A 20587-nucleotide genomic window follows, 5' to 3' on the forward strand; every position below is an offset into this window, starting at 1 on the left:
CTATCTATTTATGGACTTTACAAACTTGTTTACAGTCTGAGCACCACTTTGATAAAGTGACACGGAGCATACAGGGACATACGCTGTGCCGCCCGCTTTTACCTCTTATGTGACTGGAATACTTTCAAAGAATATTTGCTACATTTTACAATTTTCCATGTTGCTATCTGTATTTAAAAAAAATCCTGAAATATTACAGTTTTCACTCTGGCCAACTGATCCCCCTTTGTATAAATCACTTCTCTTCGGTCAAAGGTATCAAAACTTATTGATCTGTTGCTTCTTTCTGGAGAGAAACTGCCTTTAATCCATATGCAAATTAACATTTAAATGCACCAAGGACACGCCCCCAAACCACGCAGTGCAACCTGGCTCCTTCTGCTTCCTCTGCCAGTCCGGGGCGTAGCTATAGTGGATGCCAGGGAAGAGGCTGCTACTGGGCCCGAACTCACAAGAGGCTCGTCCAGGAGGAGGACTTTAATTGTTAGGGCCCCTTTAACAGTATTATACAATGACATTATATACAGTGACATGACGTATAGTACATACGTGTAGGAAACGGAAGGAGCGGCTGCCGGGCCTGGTCTGAGAGCGCTGTCTTGACTAGCTGCAGGAGTGGGGGTTAGTGGGGCTGTTCAAAAATTTGCTGTGGGTCCCAGTTATTTCTAGTTATGCCACTGTGCCCGTTCCTCCCTCCCCTTCCTGTATGGTCATCTTGCCCCGTCAATCAAGAAGGAGAGGGAGAGGCTGGCAGAGAAATCAGGAGGAGCACAGGCCCGCCCTTGATGCACTTGACTGCTCATTTGCATATGGAGTGAAAGAACTTTTTGTCCAGAATGAAACAATGGATCGCTAAGTGAAAGGTATCAGTACATTCAGCTGAGCTAGACCTACAAGTTATTGTGTCTGGGTTAGCAGTGAATTTCCTGCTGACAGATTCCCAATACACACGACCATGATTGGCCCTGAAAACCCAGTCCGCGTCTCACCCGCGTCTCCCGAACTGACGGCATCAGAGTAATTTATGATATAGTCAGTTCCTCTCTAATGGCAGATCTATTGTATTGTACTCACCCGATGATGTCATCACAGTGCAATAGATCCACAGTCACATATGAAATGAATTGTGTCATAAATCACTATGGTAAAGTCAGCTGGGGGCAGGGGAGCCGAGGTCGGCCCCCGAGATGCGTCCAACACACGGACCATGCTTCCCAGGTCAATCATGGCAGTGGGAACCAGCCCTGAATGTTGTTAACAGCAGCTCGCTTCCTCCATGCTCATGTATAGAAAATGATGCAACAGACTTCAGCATAAGTTGTAATTAGATGGTTGTTTTTATTTGTTTCCAGGTTACTGCGACTTTACCGTATGTGGCGTTTCGGCCCAATGGCCTTCTTCAGACTAATGCCGCTTTAAGAAGAAAAGATAAGGTAGGCGCAGTGTGATATGTGGCTGTGCCGCTGTGTAAATAAGCGCACATCACACTGCGCCTACCTTATCTTTTCTTCTTAAAGCGGCATTAGGCTACATGCACACGACTGTGCCGTTTTTTGCGGTCCGCAAACCGCGGATCCGCAAAAAACGGATGGCGCCGGCATTATAAATGCTTATTCTTGTCCGCAAAGCTCGGACAAGAATAGGACATGTTATATTTTTTTAAGCGGAGCCACGGATGCGGACAGCACACGGAGTGCTGTCTGCATCTTTTGCGGCCCCATTGAAATGAATGGGTCCGCATCCGAGCCGCCAAAACGGTGGCTCGGATGCGGACCCAAACAACGGTCGGGTGCATGAGGCCTAAGTCTGAAGAAGGCCATTGGGCTGAAACGTCACATACGGTAAAGCCGCAGTAACCTGGAAACAAATAAAAACAACCATCTAATTACAATTTATGCTGAAGTCTGTTGCATCATTTACAATTGGGGTGGGAACCCTACTTTAAGCAAAAAACACAGAGTGCGTCAAGGTTCTAATTACATGTATAGAAAATAGAATACAAAAAAAAAAAATCTATAAGCCAAAAATAAAAAATAATAATAAAAAAGAATATATATCTGTTCTTTTATTAGTAAAAAAATATGTGACATTCCCTTTAAGATGACACATTTACATACAGGTTTGATGAATAGCTATTTGATGTTCTTTTTATAAAGCCTCATGCACACGACCGTGTGCCGGCCATGCCTGTATTGTGGCACCATATCACGGATGCGGACCCATTCACTTGAGTGGGTCCACAATTCAGGAGATACGGTGCGGTGCGGAACGGAGGGCCACGGAAGCACTCATGTCCTTGCCTCCGCACTGCAAAAAAAGTAGTGCATGCACAACTTTCTTGTGAGGCGGACCGTCGGATGTGAATCATGGACCCCATTCAAACGAATGGGCCTGCATCTGCAAACGGTGGGCACACGGTCGGCGCCCGTGCATTGCAAACCGCAATTTGCAGTGTGCAGCACGGGCATGGTCGGCACATGGTCGTTTGCACAAGGCCTAAGGTTTACTTAAGCAAATATTAGCTTCATTCGCTTATTAAAGACAACTTGTCAGCTCTCCTGACAAGTTTATTATTTTAGTAAATACTTTTCATGAAATAACAATTTTAGAGCATCTTGTCTTCGAACTCTGCGTTGCCCATTGTTCTGTAATTCCCTCTAAAATGTTTTGAATAAATTCTCAACTGGGTGCAATTGTTTGGCGATGTGTCCTCTACACAGTCTAAGGGCTCATGCACACATACATATGTATTTTGCGGTCCGCAAAAAATATGGTTGACGGTTTGTGTGACATCCGTTTTTTTTTGCAGATCCATTGTAACAATGCCTGTCCTTGTCCTCAAAATGGACAAGAATAGGACGTGTTCTATCTTTTTTGCGGAACGGCCATGCAGAAATTATAGAGTAATTTAAATTTTTTTTGCGGACCCATGGAATGATTCTGAATACTGGCCGCAAAAAAAAAACAAAAAAACGGTACAGACACGGAAAAGAAATAAGTTTGTGTGCATGAGCCCACCCACTATTCTTGGAGGAATAACAGAGGAAAGGCACAACACAGAGTTATGTGCAACGGTGCTCTATAAATGATATTTCATGGGGAATAGACATATATACAAACACAGGCATGTCAGGAGAGTGAACAGGCCCTCTCTAAACTGGACCTGTCTGCTCTCCTGGCATGACTGTTTTGGTAGCTACTTGCATTCTCCATGTAATAACAATTCTGGAGCATCTATTGTTATAACTCTATGATGTACCATTTGCAACGGGCGCCTCCCCGCAGGGCCCTCTCTATAACACGTCCCAGGTGTGGTAGGAATGCCTAGTGGTGTAGTACGGCCTAAATGTCTCTTTATGTGTGTCACGGTGCTTCTACCTGGATACTGCTGGACTCCAGGCTTTGGCTCCGAAGCAATAAATAGGGGGAATAATTGAGGGATTTGAAAGAATAACTTGAGTCCAGACCTTAAGATGAAGTTCAATGGCAGCTTTACTTTAATAAATGTTTCTTCAAACAGGTTCAGGCTTTGTCTTTGTTCCAGCAGGCTTTAGCATTAAACTGGCAGGCAAATTCAACTCTGCTATATCTTTCTCTCACTCTGCTGCAGGCTGGCTGTATAACTCAGCTTCTTCTGTATGCTGCACTTCTTCTCTGTAGTCTGACTCTAGGTTATGCCAGGGAACTTTCCTTCTGGCTCCTGAGGATTCAAGCTTTGGCCTCCATGGCCAGCAGAGATTAAGGTGCTTTGGCTGGCATGGGCACGTCCAGCACAGACGTTCCCCTGCACACCTTTCCCCTAGCTGGGGGTTAACTAGACTGACTAACTGGTCCCCACCCTTTCTGCAGGAAGTAGGAATAGCCCACTTCTCTCCAGAGGGGGGTTATCATGTAATGGCAAGTTCCATTCTCTCTAACTATAGCTCTGCCGTGTTTGTTGCCACCTGCTGGTGAAGCAGGCACATTACATGAACATAACAGTTGTATAAAGATATTAGGAATGCACACTGTGGAAGACCTGAACAAAATACATGAGATGACGTTGTGTTAGCCCATTAGAGATAGTAGCAGGGTGCAGGAGTGGTAATAAGTGGTTTAATAGTGGTTTAATAAGCGAATGAAGCTAACCACTCTGGGGTGTTACACATTCCTTTATTATTGTTCCTTGTAAATTAATTGATAGCAGTTTGCAATGAAGGTACAGCTGGGTGTTACCAGTTGGGGGGGTGTCCCTGCACAGTCTGACACTGGAGGCACTGACTGGATATTGTCTGCCCCAACTGGTAACACCCAGCTGTACCTTCATTGCAAACTGCTATTAATTAATTCATAATTTCTAGCAGGAATAATAAGAGAATGGCACATCATAGAGTCATAAGAATAGATGCTCCAGAATTTGTATTGCATGGGGAATGCAAGTAGTTACTAAATAGATATGTCAGGAGAGGGTAGAGGTCCTCTTTAAGTAACATGACAAGTACTTGAGTAAACACTGTTAACAAGTGTAATATAGTAATATACCTGTAATATAGACTACAATGACTACTTACCTTTTGCTGTAGTTCCTTTTTGACTCGATCCCTATCCATACATGCCTGGCGATATGCTTCGTAGGCTCTGTTGAGTTGTTCTCCTGTGTTTTTATCCATATTTCCCAGTTCTGTATCATCACTAAAAAGGGTGTGGATAATAGCAGCAACCTACAAAGATTAGTGAACCACAGGCGTGAATCAGGGGAAGTTTTCCATGACACTATTACATCATAACTCCACCGCCTCGACTCACCTGAAATGTAAGTAAAGCCGAGGTTTCCAGTGACGCTAATGAGACTCTCCCTTCCTTAAGTCATCCTTAGCTGATGGAGTGGAGTTTGGTTTTGCTTGATATCTGTAATAAAGGCTGCAATGAATAACTATGTAGTTAATGGCATTCATATACTATGTTGTAAGAAACAAAAAATCCCTGCCATCCATTATTTACACGGAGTCTGTCCCACAACAAAATACAGTTACTACCTGCAGCCGCCACTAGGGGTAGTTTACTGCATATAGATAGGGGTAGCCCAGGAGTTTGCTACTGATGCTCTATCCTCAGCATTGGACAGTGATGGTTAACCTCTGGCACCAGCTGTGGTGAAACTACAACTCCCAGCATGCTCCATTCATTTCTATGGAGTTCTGAGAACAGCCAAGCAAGTGTGCATCTTGGGAGTTGTAGTTTTACCAAAGCTGAAGTGCCGGAGGTTAGCCATCACAGGCATAGGCTATCAATATCTGATTGGCAGGGGTCCAGTGGGAGCAGTACTTCAGAAACCAGCTATGTCCACCACGCAGTTAACCACCCTGTCATGCTGGTGTACAGTATATAACATAACTAAACAATGGTATATACACCCAGGTCTGGGGTACTGCAGTCTGAGAACATCTTACCCCTGTGGATAATCCGTCCTACTAAGATTGGCGTATGAAATGACCATTTTAGTAAATCTGCTCCATTATTTATCCCGTATAGTAAACATGATAAAAGAAAAAAAAGTAAAAGATGCCTCCAGGTATTATAGATCATATATAGTAGGTGGGGGCCGGATGTAGAAATGCTGCAGAGGGAGGTATCATCTATTGAGATGGCTCTAGTGATTGAATGTGCTCTACTTTCATGCCAGATACAATTATAGGCATAGGAAAAACAGGCATGATCACCTGGTACGAAGCAGAGCTCACACGTCCATCCATAAGTTACATTTAAATCTCCCACAAAAATATTCTTAAATCAAAAGTTTCAAAAATCTTTTCACTTTTACATCCTGTACAGAATGTGAATGAGGAAGAGAAAACACAGAGGGTAACTTCCCTATAATGGGAAATTATTTTCTAACATTGCTTTTCATGGTTATGTGGAGATGACAACACTTTCTAATATAAACTGCATTTCAAAAGCCCCTGTCGTTTCAGGAGACTTTTCAGGACCATTAGAGAAAGAGTGATTAAAGGGGTTTTTCCAGGCATGATGACGTTCAGGGGCGTAATTACCATAGCGGCAGACCATGTGACTGCTATGGGGCCCAGGGCAGGAGGGGGCCCAGTTGGGATTATCCCCTTTTCTACTGGGGGTGAAAACTTGGTCAGGACTCTGCCCTCTAAAGGAACAACTTTTAGCAAATGAGGCAGTGGAAAAAGGGCCCAAGGGTCATTAAAAAAGGGTTTAGGCAGAAACCCTTTTGTCCTGTGTGAGGGGCCTGGTTTGATCCTTGCTATGGGGCCCTTACTTCTCTATGTACGCCACTGATGATATTTAAACTGCCTGGCCCTGTAGATCAAAGTACAGAGGGTGCGGCAGTTGCAGAGAGAGCTGAGCCTCCAGGTGTAATGGCAACGCTGTCACGGTCCCTTCTGTGAGAGAGGTGAGAAGATCGGATAGACTTGCTGCACGTGAGGCTATCTGACAGGTCTCTTTGTATGTTGTTGTTTTGCAGGATCTCACCTCTCCTCAGGTGCTGCTTGTTATCAGTGATGAGGCTCTATTTAGATCCGCCTCACACTGCTGACCATGCGTTTGATAGTTTCTGCTTGGAGTTGCTAGTGCTGGTTTATCTTGGATCTTCTGCTTCTCCATACGTCTCTAAGCTAAGTACTTGTTACCTTCGCTGTTTCTTATTATCTGGTGTGTGTTGTTTCTAGGCCTCAGGGAGATGCAGGTTCCTTCATTCTGGAAGGAATCAGCTGTCTCATCCCCTGCTGCCTATCCTAGGGCTCGTCAGTTTTAGCAGGGCTTTAGGTATCCGGTGTATGAGTATTTCCACCATCAAGATCTGCTCATACTGGCAGGAGTTAGGGTAAGGCCTAGGGATTACTAGGAGGTCATCATCCCTCTTCCTTAGCTTTTGAGGTCTAGTTTGTTGTCTATAAGTTGTGGTGTGTAATTGGTGTTTTCCCTAACCCTTAACTTGTGAAAAAATGTCCCCGTGGCTCCTAGAGGCTCATTTGCATATAATAAACCATCAGTTTTCTCAGCAATGCGGGCACATATGAACATGAGACCAACACAGATGTCTTCAGCTGCCAAGCACACATGTAACAGGTCAGCCGGTTTCATAGGTACAAATCTGCTGACAGATGTTCTTTAAGGCCTCATGCACACGACCGTATGTGTTTCGCGGTCCGCAAAAAATGAATCCGCAAAAAATACAGATGTGCATTCCGTATTTTGCGTAATGGAACAGCTGGCCCCTAATAGAATAGTACTATCCTTGACCGTAATGCGGACAATAATAGGACATGTTCTATTTTTTTTTTTTTTTGCGGAATGGAAATACATGGAAACGGAATGCACACGGAGTAACTTTTTTTTTTCTTTGACCCATTTAAATGAATGGTTTCGTATACGGTCCAAAAATAAAAAAATGTAAAACATAAAAACTCGCCCTGAAATCAAAAAAATAAAAAATAAAATAAAAAAATCTGTGACAGTATTGTTGTTTTTTTCCCATCTCCCTCCCAGAAAGAGTTAATAAAAGTTAGTTATGTGTACCTCAAAATGGCACTATTAAAAATTACAACCTGTCCTGCAAAAACAAGCCCTCATACAAAAAAATAAAACATTTACAGCTGTTTGAAGGCGACGATAAAAATAAAAAAAAGTCAAATAAAAAAAGTCCAAGAAAATAATAATTGCTTGGTCATTAAGGGCCAAAACAGGCTGGTCACCTAGGGGTTAATGTGACAACGATCACAGTACAGCCGCAGAAGCAGTACATACCTGCAGGCTGAAAGTCCCGTTCACATTCATGAGAACCTGAGTGCTGAGAAGTTTATGGAACTTCTGAGGATCGCAGTCATGTGAGCAAAGCCGATTCCCCTTTATGAATCACACGGTTTCCCTTCCCCCCCCCCCCTCCTCCTCCTCAGGCATTACGGATAAGGAATACGAGCTGCTGTCTTACAATGTGGCCTTGCCTATTGGCTCTAGCTGATGATGCAAGCCAAACCCAAGATTGCTCAAATCTGGGTTCTACACATTCTCCCCCCCCCCCCTGTGTTGTGTAAATGAACAGGGATCACTGGTCAGTCAGGTTATGCTCATTGTCTATGCCTCCTGAACTTACTGTGACATGCCAGAAAACTAGTGAAAAGGGAAGCGACATCATCACTGACCTAAAAAAAAGTCCTAAAAATATCTTTACTGTCCCAGCCCTAAAGAGGCCAGAAACACAAGATTAGTATCCACCAGAATGTGACCATCAGTCGTACGTCATTCATACGAACAATCTGACCATCAACAGTCTAAGGCCTCATGCACACGACCATTGTTCTGGTCCGCATCTGAGCCACAGTTTTTGCGGCTCGGGTGCGGACCCATTCACTTCAATGGGGCCGCAAAAGATGCGGACAGCACTCCGTGTGCCGTCTGCATCCGTTGCACCGTTCCGTGGCCCCGCAAAAAAAAAAGTCTTATTCTTGGCCGTTTTGTGGACAAGAATAGGCATTTCTACAATGGGTCGCCCATTCCGTAAATTGCGGTAGGCACACGGGTGGCTTCCGTGTTTTGCGGATCGCAAAAAATGGAACGGTCGTGTGCATGAGGCCTCTTTCACACAACAGTTCTTGTTTTTTTTTCTTCCGTTTACGGGCCGCTTTTTGCGTTCTGTATACGGAACCATTCATTTCAATGGTTCCGCAAAAAAAAAGGAATGTACTCCGTATGCATTCCGCTTCCGTATTTCGTTTTTCAGTTACGTTGAAAGATAGAACATGTCCTATTATTGCCCGCAAATCACGTTCCGTGGCTCCATTCAAGTCAATGGGTCTGCAAAAAAAACTGAACACATAAGTGAATGCATCCGTATCCGTTCCGTTTTTGCGGAACCATCTATTGAAAATTTTATGCCCAGCCCAATTTTTTCTATGTAATTACTGTATACTGTATATGCCATACGGAAAAACAGAGCAGAAACAAAAAACGGAACGGATCCATGAAAAACGGACCGCAAAACACTGAAAAAGCCATTAAGGTCGTGTGAAAGAGGCCTAAGGGCTCATGCACACAACTTTTGGATGTTTAGCGGTCCGCAAATTAAAGATACGCAAAACATGGATACCGGCCAAATGGCTGGCCCATAATAGAACAGTCCTATACATGTCCTTAATACGGACAGTAATAGGACATGTTCTATTTTTTTGCTAAAGGGACATGTGGACATGGAATGCACACAAAGTCAATTCCATATTTTTTTTTTTTTTGCGGCCCCATTGAAGTGAATGGTTCTGTACATGGGTAATCAAAAAAACAACTCTGAATGGACACGGACAAAAAATACGTTCATGAGAATGAGCCCTAACCCACAGTCTGGTGTGAACCAGCATAGTAGGTTTTGTGCAGAACGGCCAATGACCGGCAGTGGTCAGCCAGTCATGCCAAACACTTCTAGTTACGCCTTAAAGCATGCAGCATGAGAGATTATATTTTTGTCACATGTAGTCTTCAGTGATCATAAATTATTGTCACATTTACAACAAGTTCAAAATCAGACATTTTAGCCAACGTTTAATCTTAGGCTGGTTTCACATCACCGTTTCTTTTTCCGTTCTTCTGATCCGTCAGAAGAACAGAAATAAAAACAGGATCCCTTACAAATGCTGATCCTGTGCATCCGTTTGAGGCATTTCTGTCTGAGATCCGTTTTTTTTAATGGAAAATAAGTCCTGCATGCAGAATTTGTTTTTCAGTCTTAACAAAAATGGATCTCAGATGCAAACGGATGCTAAATATGTACAACAGATGCACAGGATCCTGTTTTTTTTTCTGTTCGTCTGATGGATCAGAAGACTGAAAAAAATAAATGGTGATGTGAAACCAGCCTTATGTGCAAAAAATTGTACCCCCTCACAGTAGTATTGCCCTCATTGTGCCCTCTCACAGTAGTTATCCCCTCTCTGTGCCCCTTTCACAGTAATAATCCCCATTGTGCCCCCTTCATAGTAATAATCCCTATTGTGCCCCCTTAATAGTAGTAATGCAAACTGTGGCCCCTCCATAGTAGAAATCCCCATTGTGCCCCCTTCACAGTAATAATGCCCACTGTGCCCCCTTCACAGTAATAATGCCCACTGTGCCCCCTTCACAGTAATAATGCCCACTGTGCCCCCTTCACAGTAATAATGCCCACTGTGCCCCCTTCACAGTAATAATGCCCACTGTGCCCCCTTCACAGTAATAATGCCCACTGTGCCCCCTTCACAGTAATAATGCCCACTGTGCCCCCTTCACAGTAATCATGCCCACTGTGACCCCTTCACAGTAATCATGCCCACTGTGCCCCCTTCACAGTAATAATGCCCACTGTGCCCCCTTCACAGTAATAATGCCCACTGTGCCCCCTTCACAGTAATAATGCCCACTGTGCCCCCTTCACAGTAATAATGCCCACTGTGCCCCCTTCACAGTAATAATGCCCACTGTGCCCCCTTCACAGTAATAATGCCCACTGTGCCCCCTTCACAGTAATAATTCCCACTGTGCCCCCTTCACAGTAATCATGCCCACTGTGCTCCCTTCACAGTAATCATGCCCACTGTGACCCCTTCACAGTAATAATGCCCACTGTGCCCCCTTTACAGTAATAATGCTCACTGTGCCCCATTTATTGTAGTAATTCCCTCTGGCTCTGTGCCCCCTCCATAGTAGTAAAGCCCTCTGTGCCCCCTCCATAGTAGTAAAGCTCTCTGTGCCCCCTCCATAGTAGTAAAGCTCTCTGTGCCCCCTCCATAGAAGTAAAGCTCTCTGTGCCCCCTCCATAGTAGTAAAGCTCTCTGTGCCCCCTCCATAGTAGTAAAGCTCTCTGTGCCCCCTCCATAGTAGTAAAGCCCTCTGTGCCCCTCCATAGTAGTAAAGCCCCCCCCCTTAGTACGCCACTGCTTACGTGTATTGCCAGATCAACTATTATAGACAAGCACGTTTGGCTTATGCCTTTTAATTTAGATACTGAGAGGTGATTAGGCTCATGGGAGTCACTAGATTAAAACATTAGGGGCCTGGGCCCCAGAGGTTTTGTCCCGGGCCCTGAATGTACTGCCTGCTAATGGAAAAAAAAGCATGACTACTAACCAGGGACGCACTGCAGGAGCTGAAGGACCTGTAATGACATCACAGTCAGGTGATCTCTGCTAGAGGCAGAGCTCAGTGGTGGAGAAGGACTTTCGATGATGTCACCATCATGTGATAAGTGAGGAAGGCGGCGGAGCTAAGCTCTGAAGAGAACTAGTGGAGAAGACCCTGACTGTGATGGCTTCTGTGACTGAGGAGAAGTAATTGAAGGGACGGATACAGTGTGAGAGCCAGAGGAATGCTGGGAGTTGTAGTTCTGTTCTCTTACATCACCTCCTGTCATGACAGGTGTGTAAGCGGGAAAACAACCAAACACAGGGAAAACCAACAGAACAAATGACTAGGCCCAAAATCTAGGGAGAAAAGGGTCACCTCCTAGCGATTCCTAAAAGCTTTCCGTAGACTGCTGTGCCCATGTGCATACCCTTAGGGTGGATATGCATATCCCCTCGTGCCTAAATCTGAACACCCTGGGCAAACCCTAAGCAGCAGGGAAAAGGGAAGAGGCAACCTGCTTCTTCCAACCAGGAAGAAGCAAGCGTCTCCCTAGATGCCTAGAAAACACACACAAAAGGAAAGGAAGGAGAGGACTTAACTTGAGCAGACGATCAACCACAAATCAAGAGCTCCTAGAAAAGAACTATAACCCCCACAGGCCACTGGGGGGGGGGGGGGGAGAGGGATAAATAGCCTCACTAACGATGAAACCCAGTACACCTGAGGGAAGGTGGATCCAGCTCAAATCCAAATCAAAACAAACCAAGAAGTCAGACATGTGCAGCCAGTCTGACAGATCTCTGCACATTCACAGGGCAAGGCATGACAGTACCCCCCCCCGCCCTTCTACGGGTGACCTCAGGACACCCGGACCAACCTTATCCGGGAGTGCCCTGTGAAAGGCCCTCACCAGGCGGCTAGCACTGACATCAGCAGCCGGAACCCACATTCTTTCATCGGGACTGTATCCCTTCCAGTGCACCAGGTACTGGAGGGAACCACGAAGAACACGTGAGTCGAGAATCTTAGAGTTTTCAAACTCCAAATTGCCATCCACCAGGACGGTGGGAGGTGGCAATGGAGATGGTTCCACACATTTCTTTAATAAAGACCTGTGAAACACATTATGGATCTTCTAGGTCTGCGGAAGATCCAGACGAAACGCCACCGGGTTGACAATCGCAGATATTTTGTAAGGACCAATAAATCTTGGACCCAATTTCCAAAATGGTACCTTCAGTTTAATGTTTCTAGTGGACAACCACACCGAATCACCCACACACAGGTCCAGACCAGTCATACGTCTCCTGTCAGCCATCCGTTTATATCTTTCACCCATCTTTTCCAAATTAACTTGGATCTTCCGCCAGATAGATGACAAGGCGGATGAGAATCTCTCCTCTTCTGGCATCCCAGAAGATCCAGTCCCAGAAAAAGTACTAAACTGTGGGTAAAAACCATATGCGCCAAAAAATGGCGACTTATAAGTGGACTCCTGTCTAAATTGAACCTAGTAAAAAAACTGTGACCATCTAGCCTGTCTAGGATTCAGATGCTTAGCAGACTGCAAGTAAGCCAAATTCTTTTGGTCAGTATATACTGTAATAGGATGAGTAGCCCCCTCCAACCAATGACGCCATTCCTCAAAGGCCAATTTAATGGCCAGCAACTATCTCCCACATCATAATTTCTTTCAGCGGCCGAGAGATTTCTGGAGAAAAAAGCACATGGACACCATTTGCTAGGGGGTGGACCCTGCGACAGAACTGCTCCGACCCCCACTTCTGATACATCAACCTCCACGATAAACGGTTGAGACACATCAGGTTGCATCAGAATGGGAGCAGACGCAAAACATTTCTTAATAGCAGAAAAGGCCTGTAATGCCTCATCCGACCAGACAGAGAAGTCGGTGCCTTTTTTAGTCATATCTGTCAAAGGTTTTACAATGGTGGAATAATTCAAGATGAATTTTCTGTAGTAATTGGTAAAACCCAAAAACCGCATCAGAGCTTTCTGATTCTCAGGCCGGTCCCATTCCAGTACCGCCCGGACCTTTTTCGGGATCCATACGAAAACCTGAGTCAAAAACAGGTATCCTAAAAACGGTAGCTCCTGGACAGCAAATACACATTTTTCCAATTTTGCACACAATTTATTCTCCCGAAGGATCGACAACACCTGTCTCACGTGATCCTGATGGGTCTCCAAATCGGGTGAGTAAATTAGTATATCATCAAGGTAAACAACAATGAACCTTCCCACTAAATGATGGAAAACATCATTCACAAATCGCTGAAAGACCGCTGGCGCATTAATTAAACCAAAGGTCATGACAAGATTCTCGAAATGACCTTCGGGTGTATTGAAGGCTGTTTTCCACTCATCTCCTTCTTTGATTCTGATCAGATTATAAGCTCCTCTTAAATCCAGCTTGGAGAACACCTTGGCTCCGACAATTTAATCAAATAGATCAGAAATCAAAGGAAGGGGATATGGATCACAGACCGTAATGAGATTAAATTCCCGGAAATTGATCAGTCTTTCTTTTTTACGAAAAAGAAGCCGACGGCCACAGGGGACTTAGATGGCCTAATATGTCCCTTTGCCAAACTCTCAGCAATATACTTTCTCCTTAGCTTCTCTTTCGGGTTGGGAAAGGTTGTATAGTCGAGATTTTGGCAGTTTAGCTCCAGGGGTGAGATTGACCGGACAATTATATTCTCGATGTGGAGGCAGCTCCTGGGCTCCACCCTCCGAGAATACGTCCACAAAATCAGAGAGAAACTGAGGTAGGACCGTAGTTGACACCCCTGAGATAGAAGCTCCAAGACAGTTGTCCGAACAAAATTCACTCCAGCTACTGATTTGTCTTGTTTGCCAGTAAATAGTAGGGTTATGCTTTATCAACCACGGTAAACCCAGAACCATCGGAGCAGGCAAGCCCTTCATAACAAAACAAGAAATGGACTCAACATGTGAATCGCCCACCCTTAACTTAATGTCATGAACGATATGAGTCAGACTCTTTTGTGAGAGAGGGGAGGAATCAATAGCAAACACTGGTATCTCTTTATCTAAAGTGCTAGTTCTAAAACCAAGATTTTGGAAGAACTGAAAATCAATTTAGGCTACTTTCACACTAGCGTTCTGCTGTCCGCTCGTGAGCTCCGTTTGAAGGGGCTCACGAGCGGAGCAGAACGCTTCCGTCCAGCCCTGATGCAGTCTGAATGGATGCGGATCCGCTCAGACTGCATTAGTCTGGCGGCGTTCAGCCTCCGCTCCGCTCGCCTCCGCACGGCCAGGCGGACAGCTGAACGCTGCTTGCAGCGTTCGGGTGTCCGCCTGGCCGTGCGGAGGCGTGCGGATCCGTCCAGACTTACAATGTAAGTCAATGGGAACGGATCCGCTTGAAGATGACACCATATGGCTCAATCTTCAAGCGGATCCGTCCCCTATTGACTTTACATTGAAAGTCTGAACGGATCCGCTCAGGCTACTTTCGCACTTAGAAATTTTTCTAAGTTATTAATGCAGACGGATCCGTACTGAACGGAGCCTCCGTCTGCATTAATATGATCGGATCCGTTCAGAACGGATCCGATCAAGCGCAAGTGTGAAAGTAGCCTTACCCCGGCACTACTGTCAACAAATACCTCAAAATCACAATTTCCTGAGTCTAGCGCCACCATGGCAGGCAGGAGGAAACGGGTACTGCAGGGAGAATGCATATTTGCTTGCTCAGACTCTTCATTCACACTACCAAGAGTCAGGGAAGTCTTTTTTTTTTCTCTTTATGTGAATACATCCGTAGTTTTTCATTACCGCTTTAAGGTTTAACAAAATGACCTTCTTTTCCACAGAAGTAACATAGCTTATTCAGGGCACCTGTCACCTCCAACAAACATCCCAAGCCGGCAGCAGTACCTTAGAGTAGCCAGCAGCATGTTTGTAACAATCATTTTCTTCCTGCAGGCAGATGAAACAAAAGCTGTAAAAATGTTCTTTGATCCCCTGCCGGCGCGCTTCTCTAGTCAGGCTTGAAGTCACGGAGGCAGCGGCATCCTTGCTTCAAGTGACGGTGACCACGCCCCCTTGCCTGCCCCTTCGCTGTGACTGACAGTCGTCAGTTCAGCAAAGCCAGCTGAACTGTTGTGCATAAGCGCTGTCAGTCACAATGCAACTGGTGTCACGACAAAAAAAATAAAAACTCTAAGAAAGGACCCCGGGCCGTCGCACATTCTGTGTCTTTGCTGCAGGAGACAGGCTCAATAGAAAGTCTATGGGCCCGTCTCGATGCTGTCTCTTGCAGCGATGAGAGAGAGAGTGTTATATACAATCTCTTTTCTCTCCTCATTCGAGAGATCAGATACGGACATGGCCGCTATATGTGTTTTGCAGATCCACAACTTGCAGACCCCAAAACAGGCAACGGCCATGGGCATGAGCCCTAACTCTGTCTATGATGGGAATTTAGAGCTTACTCATAGTAGAGATTGTTTGATTGGTTTTCAACCTAAGGGTGGGTTGTATAAAAACACATTCTAGAAATTCTTTGCAAGGGAAGAACAAAAATAACAAACCTGAACTTCAAGATCACCAGTAATTATCTTCACTTCTGTTTCAATCCAACTTCAAAGGTTCTTAAACCCAAAGTTTACCTACAAAACAAAAAAAAGGGTCCTTAGAGTTTGTGATGCATCTTACGCCCACCCAGTGGTCAAATTAGCCAATACATACCCCTTAAAAGGTTTCTCCGAGACCGGGAACCACTTTACATATGGCCAGGCAAGATGCAGGGGTTAAAAAAAAAAAAGAATCACTGATGCTTTGGTTCCAGAGTTGAGCTACCTTCTTCCCCATTTCCAGTTCCCCTGGATCGGAAGTGTCGCGTGCTGTCTACGCGCACACCACCACTGCCGGCCAATCAATGGCTTCAGAGGTGGCAGCTGTCATTTCCTGTGACTTCACATGTCCATTGATTGGGAGGCAGCAGTGGCATGCATGTAGATGGCAAGTCCCACTTCTGGTCCATTGGGAATACCCTGCTAGCTGTGACACTTGAATATGTTCAATATAGAAAAAAAACTGAAAACCAAATCATAAAGGGGAGGGAGGAGAGGGAGCTGGAGAAATGCTGAGTGACCAGGTCCCTCACAGTATTGACTCACAGTAACCAATCTGGTAAGAGCCCAGGAAACCTTTATCTCAACCCCCTACCCATAGTATACCACCACAGTACCACTTCCAGTGTGTACAAATTCAAAGGGACTCTCCACACTGCTTGCAGTCATGGGCCCTTACACACTAAAGGGCCCTTAAGATCACCACACAAGGCTTCACATTTACATGCACAAAGATTCAGAGCTCTAACTCTTGACTTATTATTCTAAGAAACCAAGGGATCTTCTAGGAGTGAAACAGTGATTACCTGAGCTCAGGAAAGTTCATCAATATCTAAACGGTGAGGGTCTGACTCCCTGGCATCCCTGCTGGTCAGCCATTGGTAGGGGCTGCGGCACTTAGGCGAGTGCTGCGGCCTCTGACTTCCCATTGTTTGGTCACATAGACCTTTGTACAGTTCAGTCCATTTCAAGTGAAAGGGATTGAGCTGCAATACCAAGCCCAGTCGCTATACAATGCACTGCGGCCCCTTCAAACACCTGGATCCTTGGTGATCAGATATTGATCTGGAGGACAGGTCACCAATATATAAGTTACGGTAAATTCCTTTAAGGCTGGTTTCACTCATTGTATCTTTTACCACCAAACCCTTTCATTTTAAGTAGTGTTGAGCGAACCCGAACTGTAAAGTCCGGGTCCGTACTGAACTGTGGGAGTTCGGGTACCCGGACCCGAACCCAAACTTTGCCGGAAAAGGGCAGCCAATCAGCAAGCTTTTAAGCTGTAGGCATTTAGAAGCCATCACAGCCATGCCTACTAATGGCATGGCTGTGATTGGCCGGTGCATCATGTGATCACGTGTAGCACCGCCCATCAGCTCTCAGTATTGCAGGGACAGGAAGCAGGCGGCTGAAGTGAGGGAGAGAGTTAGGAATCCGGCTATTTATTCTGTGGGTGACCTACAGTATAAAGATTTTTTGTGGGTGCAATACACCAGCTTTGTACCCCTGACACAGAAATATAATAATAAATCTGGCTGTTAATTCTGTGGGTGACCTATAGCGATTTTTTTTTTGTGGGTGCAATGCACCATCTTTGCACCCCTGACACAGAAATATAATAATTCATCTGGCTGTTAATTCCGTTGGTGACATATTCCCATTTTTGGTGTGAGATACATGTGCACTTTATACGTGACAGGGAAATTAATATAGTTAATCCGTCTGTTAGTTCAGTGGGTGACCTCAAAGAATGAGGAGAGCATCAAATAAGGGACGTGGCCGTGGTTGTGATGCTGCTGGTGTTGGTGGAGCTCCTGTTGCAGGGAGAGGACGTGGTCGATCTGTACCAGCTACAAGCCCAAATAAAAACACCTTCCTCAGGTTCACGTAGACCAGTGTTCCTCAACTCCAGTCCTCAGGGCCCACCCACTGGTCAAGTTGTTAGGATTTCCTTAGTATTGAGCAGGTGATATAATTAGTGTCAATGCCTTAGGACTTACCACAGGTGTTCATTCTGTGAGATATTCTCAAATCCTGACCGGTAAGGTGGCCCTGAGGACTGGAGTTGGGAAACTCTGACGTAGATGACAAAAACTTCAGCGTTATTTTGTAGGCCCGAATACCGGTGTACGAATGGTGAGGCCAAAACAAGTAGAGGCGGTAGTAGATTGGGTGGCTGACAGTGCCTCCAGTTCCTTCACATTGTCTCCCACCCAGTCCCCTGCTGAAAGCGCAGATTTGGCCCCCGCAGCCCATGGGCATCTGTCTTTCACCTCACAACTACCAAAATTTTCCCTTATGGTGTCAGAATACGGTGTTTTAACTATTTAAATCTAAACTACTGATGTCCCTTGGACCAAATAACACCTTTTCATTCTGCACCTCCTTATCCTAAAACTTAACCTTTAATCAGTTACATATCTAATAATTAACTAAGGATGCTTTTAAAATTGCCAGCCCGTCTCTGCAATTGTGGGTAGTGGTTATCTTTCCATTTTGATGTCTCCTAACAAGGAATATACATTGTTGCCTTTCTGGCTGCGCGCTGCCAGTATTACTGGAGGTACAATGTAGCTAATGTCTCCTACTTATATTTTGCTAGAAACTGTGCTGTATTAAAACATGAGCTCCACGCTGCCCTCCGACATGTTTCGCCGTATACTGGCGTCTTCAGGGGTTAGGGCAGGGTCTGAGCGTGTTACTGTTCGGCTTAACTATATAACCTTTGTTTATGATGTCACCTTTGGAAGGCAAACCAATGGAGATCGACTCTCCAGTGTGCCTCGGACCGTGATTCGTTGCGTCCCACTGGTCCCTCCCCCCGGTGTCGCCGCCCATCCAGACTCTGCTTTCTTGTTGGTCGCAATCATACCTTGTCATCGGTCCACGCGACGCATGTCTTATTGCATCTGCGCATGCGTGGGCACTTAGATTTTTTCTCCAAACTAGCATACTATTGCGCATGTCCTGGGACTTCGTTTTCCGACGCTGCTGTCTACTCCATGTGTGGATACTTGTATTTTTTTCTCCGGCAGGCCATGTTCCTGCGCATGTCATGGGACTTTGTTTTCGGCATTGGTATAGCCAAATATTGCATCTGCGCATGCGATAGTACTTAGTTGCTTTTGCCTGAATCGTCTACCGCCAGAGCGCATGTCACCGGACTTAGTCTCTTGGTTGACTCTTCTTATCAGGAGACATAGTTTTCTGCACTTCTATGGCTAGGTACTGCATCTGCGCATATGTTAGTACTCAGTTACCAATGTGGATGATATGTGCCAGAGCGCATGTCACCGGACTTGATTTCTTTGTTTCCTCTTTCTACATTACTATGGCCATTCATTATAGGCTCATATTATTGGTTTATGGCACTTTTCCTTACATCAACTTACAGTGTATGAAGCTTCATTTGTATCAGTATTTAGGATATTGGTGCCTAGATGTATATCCATGAGCTTGAATGTACTCGTCGCTACATGGTTTCACTGGTTCACAAATGTGCACTTTTTCCTGCACACGGTCAATGTGACATACTATCTGTTCCACATATCACAAAACATTGGTCTCCAGGTACGGGTAACTCTGTCCCCATTGTTCTTTCTATGCCTTCATTGGTTCTGCTTTTACATAATTTGTGTTATTATTTTTGCCGAACAGTGACTCTGTTTACAGTTAATCTTCTTATTGTTTCCTTCTTTTCTATTTACTAATTCTTTTTTTTTTGTTTAGTCTCCTTAGGAGGGTGTCCGAGCTACAGGAAGGACGAATATGTAAACCCTTCATTTAGGCCTCTTGGGGATAGGCTATTTAGCAGGTAAATCCATTTTGTCTCCTCCTGCTGAAGTTTTCTGTCTATATCGCCTTTCCGTGGGCCTGATTTCATCTTAGTTACTCCCCAAAACTTAAAATCCATGCTTTTTCCTTTGTGTTTTTCTCTCATATGTCTGGCTAGGCTTGCGTCTTCTCCCGTGTTGATGCTGCTCAGGTGTCTAGAAATTCGTCTTCTTAATTCCTCAGTAGTTTTACCTACTCACAGTCTGGGACAGTCACATTGGATGATATACACTACTCCTTTCGTTTTGCAATTAATGTAGTCTCTTATTTCATACTTCCTCCCATCCACCGGGTTCTCAAACGTTTTGGCGATCTTCATACGGCCGCAAAAGGTACAGTCCCCACATGGGTACGAACCTTTGTGATCCAGCCAGGTTGTTTGGTGTGTTATTTTTTGTGAGGTTGGTAGTGGCTATGAACTAGCATTTCTCTCATATTTCTTCCCCTTCTATAGGTTATCGTGGGGTATCGTGATATCACTTCCTGTATATCAGTATCTGTTTGTAAAATATGCCAATGTCGTCTCAGAATTTGTTTCATGGTACTGTGTTCAGTGTCATATGTACCAATGCAGCGTATAATTTTTTCTCCTCTTTTTTGAGTTCTGCTTGCTAGTAGTTCCACTCTTCCTATCTTTCTTGCTTTATTATATGCTATATGTAGGCATTTTTTTGAGTAACCCCTACTTAGGAAGCGTGAATAGAGTATACTGCATTCTCTTTCGAATGCCTCCTCTGTAGAGCAATTCCGCCTTCTTTCTATGAAGGCATAGAAAGAACAATGGGGACAGAGTTACCCGTACCTGGAGACCAATGTTTTGTGATATGTGGAACAGATAGTATGTCATATTGACCGTGTGCAGGAAAAAGTGCAGCATATAGGACACATTTGTGAACCAGTGAAACCATGTAGCGACGAGTACATTCAAGCTCATGGATATACATCTAGGCACCAATATCCTAAATACTGATACAAATGAAGCTTCATACACTGTAAGTTGATGTAAGGAAAAGTGCCATAAACCAATAATA

General features: G+C 44.8%; 1 protein-coding gene across 9 annotated transcripts in view; it reads right to left on the bottom strand.

The window, feature by feature from the left end:
* Window positions 1-20587, bottom strand: part of TANK (TRAF family member associated NFKB activator) — a 96779-nt gene that overhangs the window by 25000 nt on the left and 51192 nt on the right. For 4 of the 9 annotated variants that reach the window (XM_040440024.1, XM_040440025.1, XM_040440032.1 and 1 more), the window contains exons 2-4: window positions 15681-15758; window positions 4786-4887; window positions 4551-4700 (exon numbers count right to left, since the gene is read on the bottom strand). In XM_040440024.1, coding sequence (XP_040295958.1) covers window positions 4551-4649 — 99 coding nt within the window. In that variant the 5' untranslated portion in view covers window positions 4650-4700; window positions 4786-4887; window positions 15681-15758. Of the gene's footprint in view, window positions 1-4550; window positions 4701-4785; window positions 4900-7755; window positions 7866-15024; window positions 15067-15680; window positions 15759-20587 lie in introns of those variants that run through there. The other 5 variants (XM_040440031.1, XM_040440028.1, XM_040440027.1 and 2 more) reach the window with 4 other exon arrangements.

Source organism: Bufo bufo, chromosome 7 (genome assembly GCF_905171765.1).
Source record: "Bufo bufo chromosome 7, aBufBuf1.1, whole genome shotgun sequence".
Lineage (NCBI taxonomy): Eukaryota > Metazoa > Chordata > Amphibia > Anura > Bufonidae > Bufo > Bufo bufo.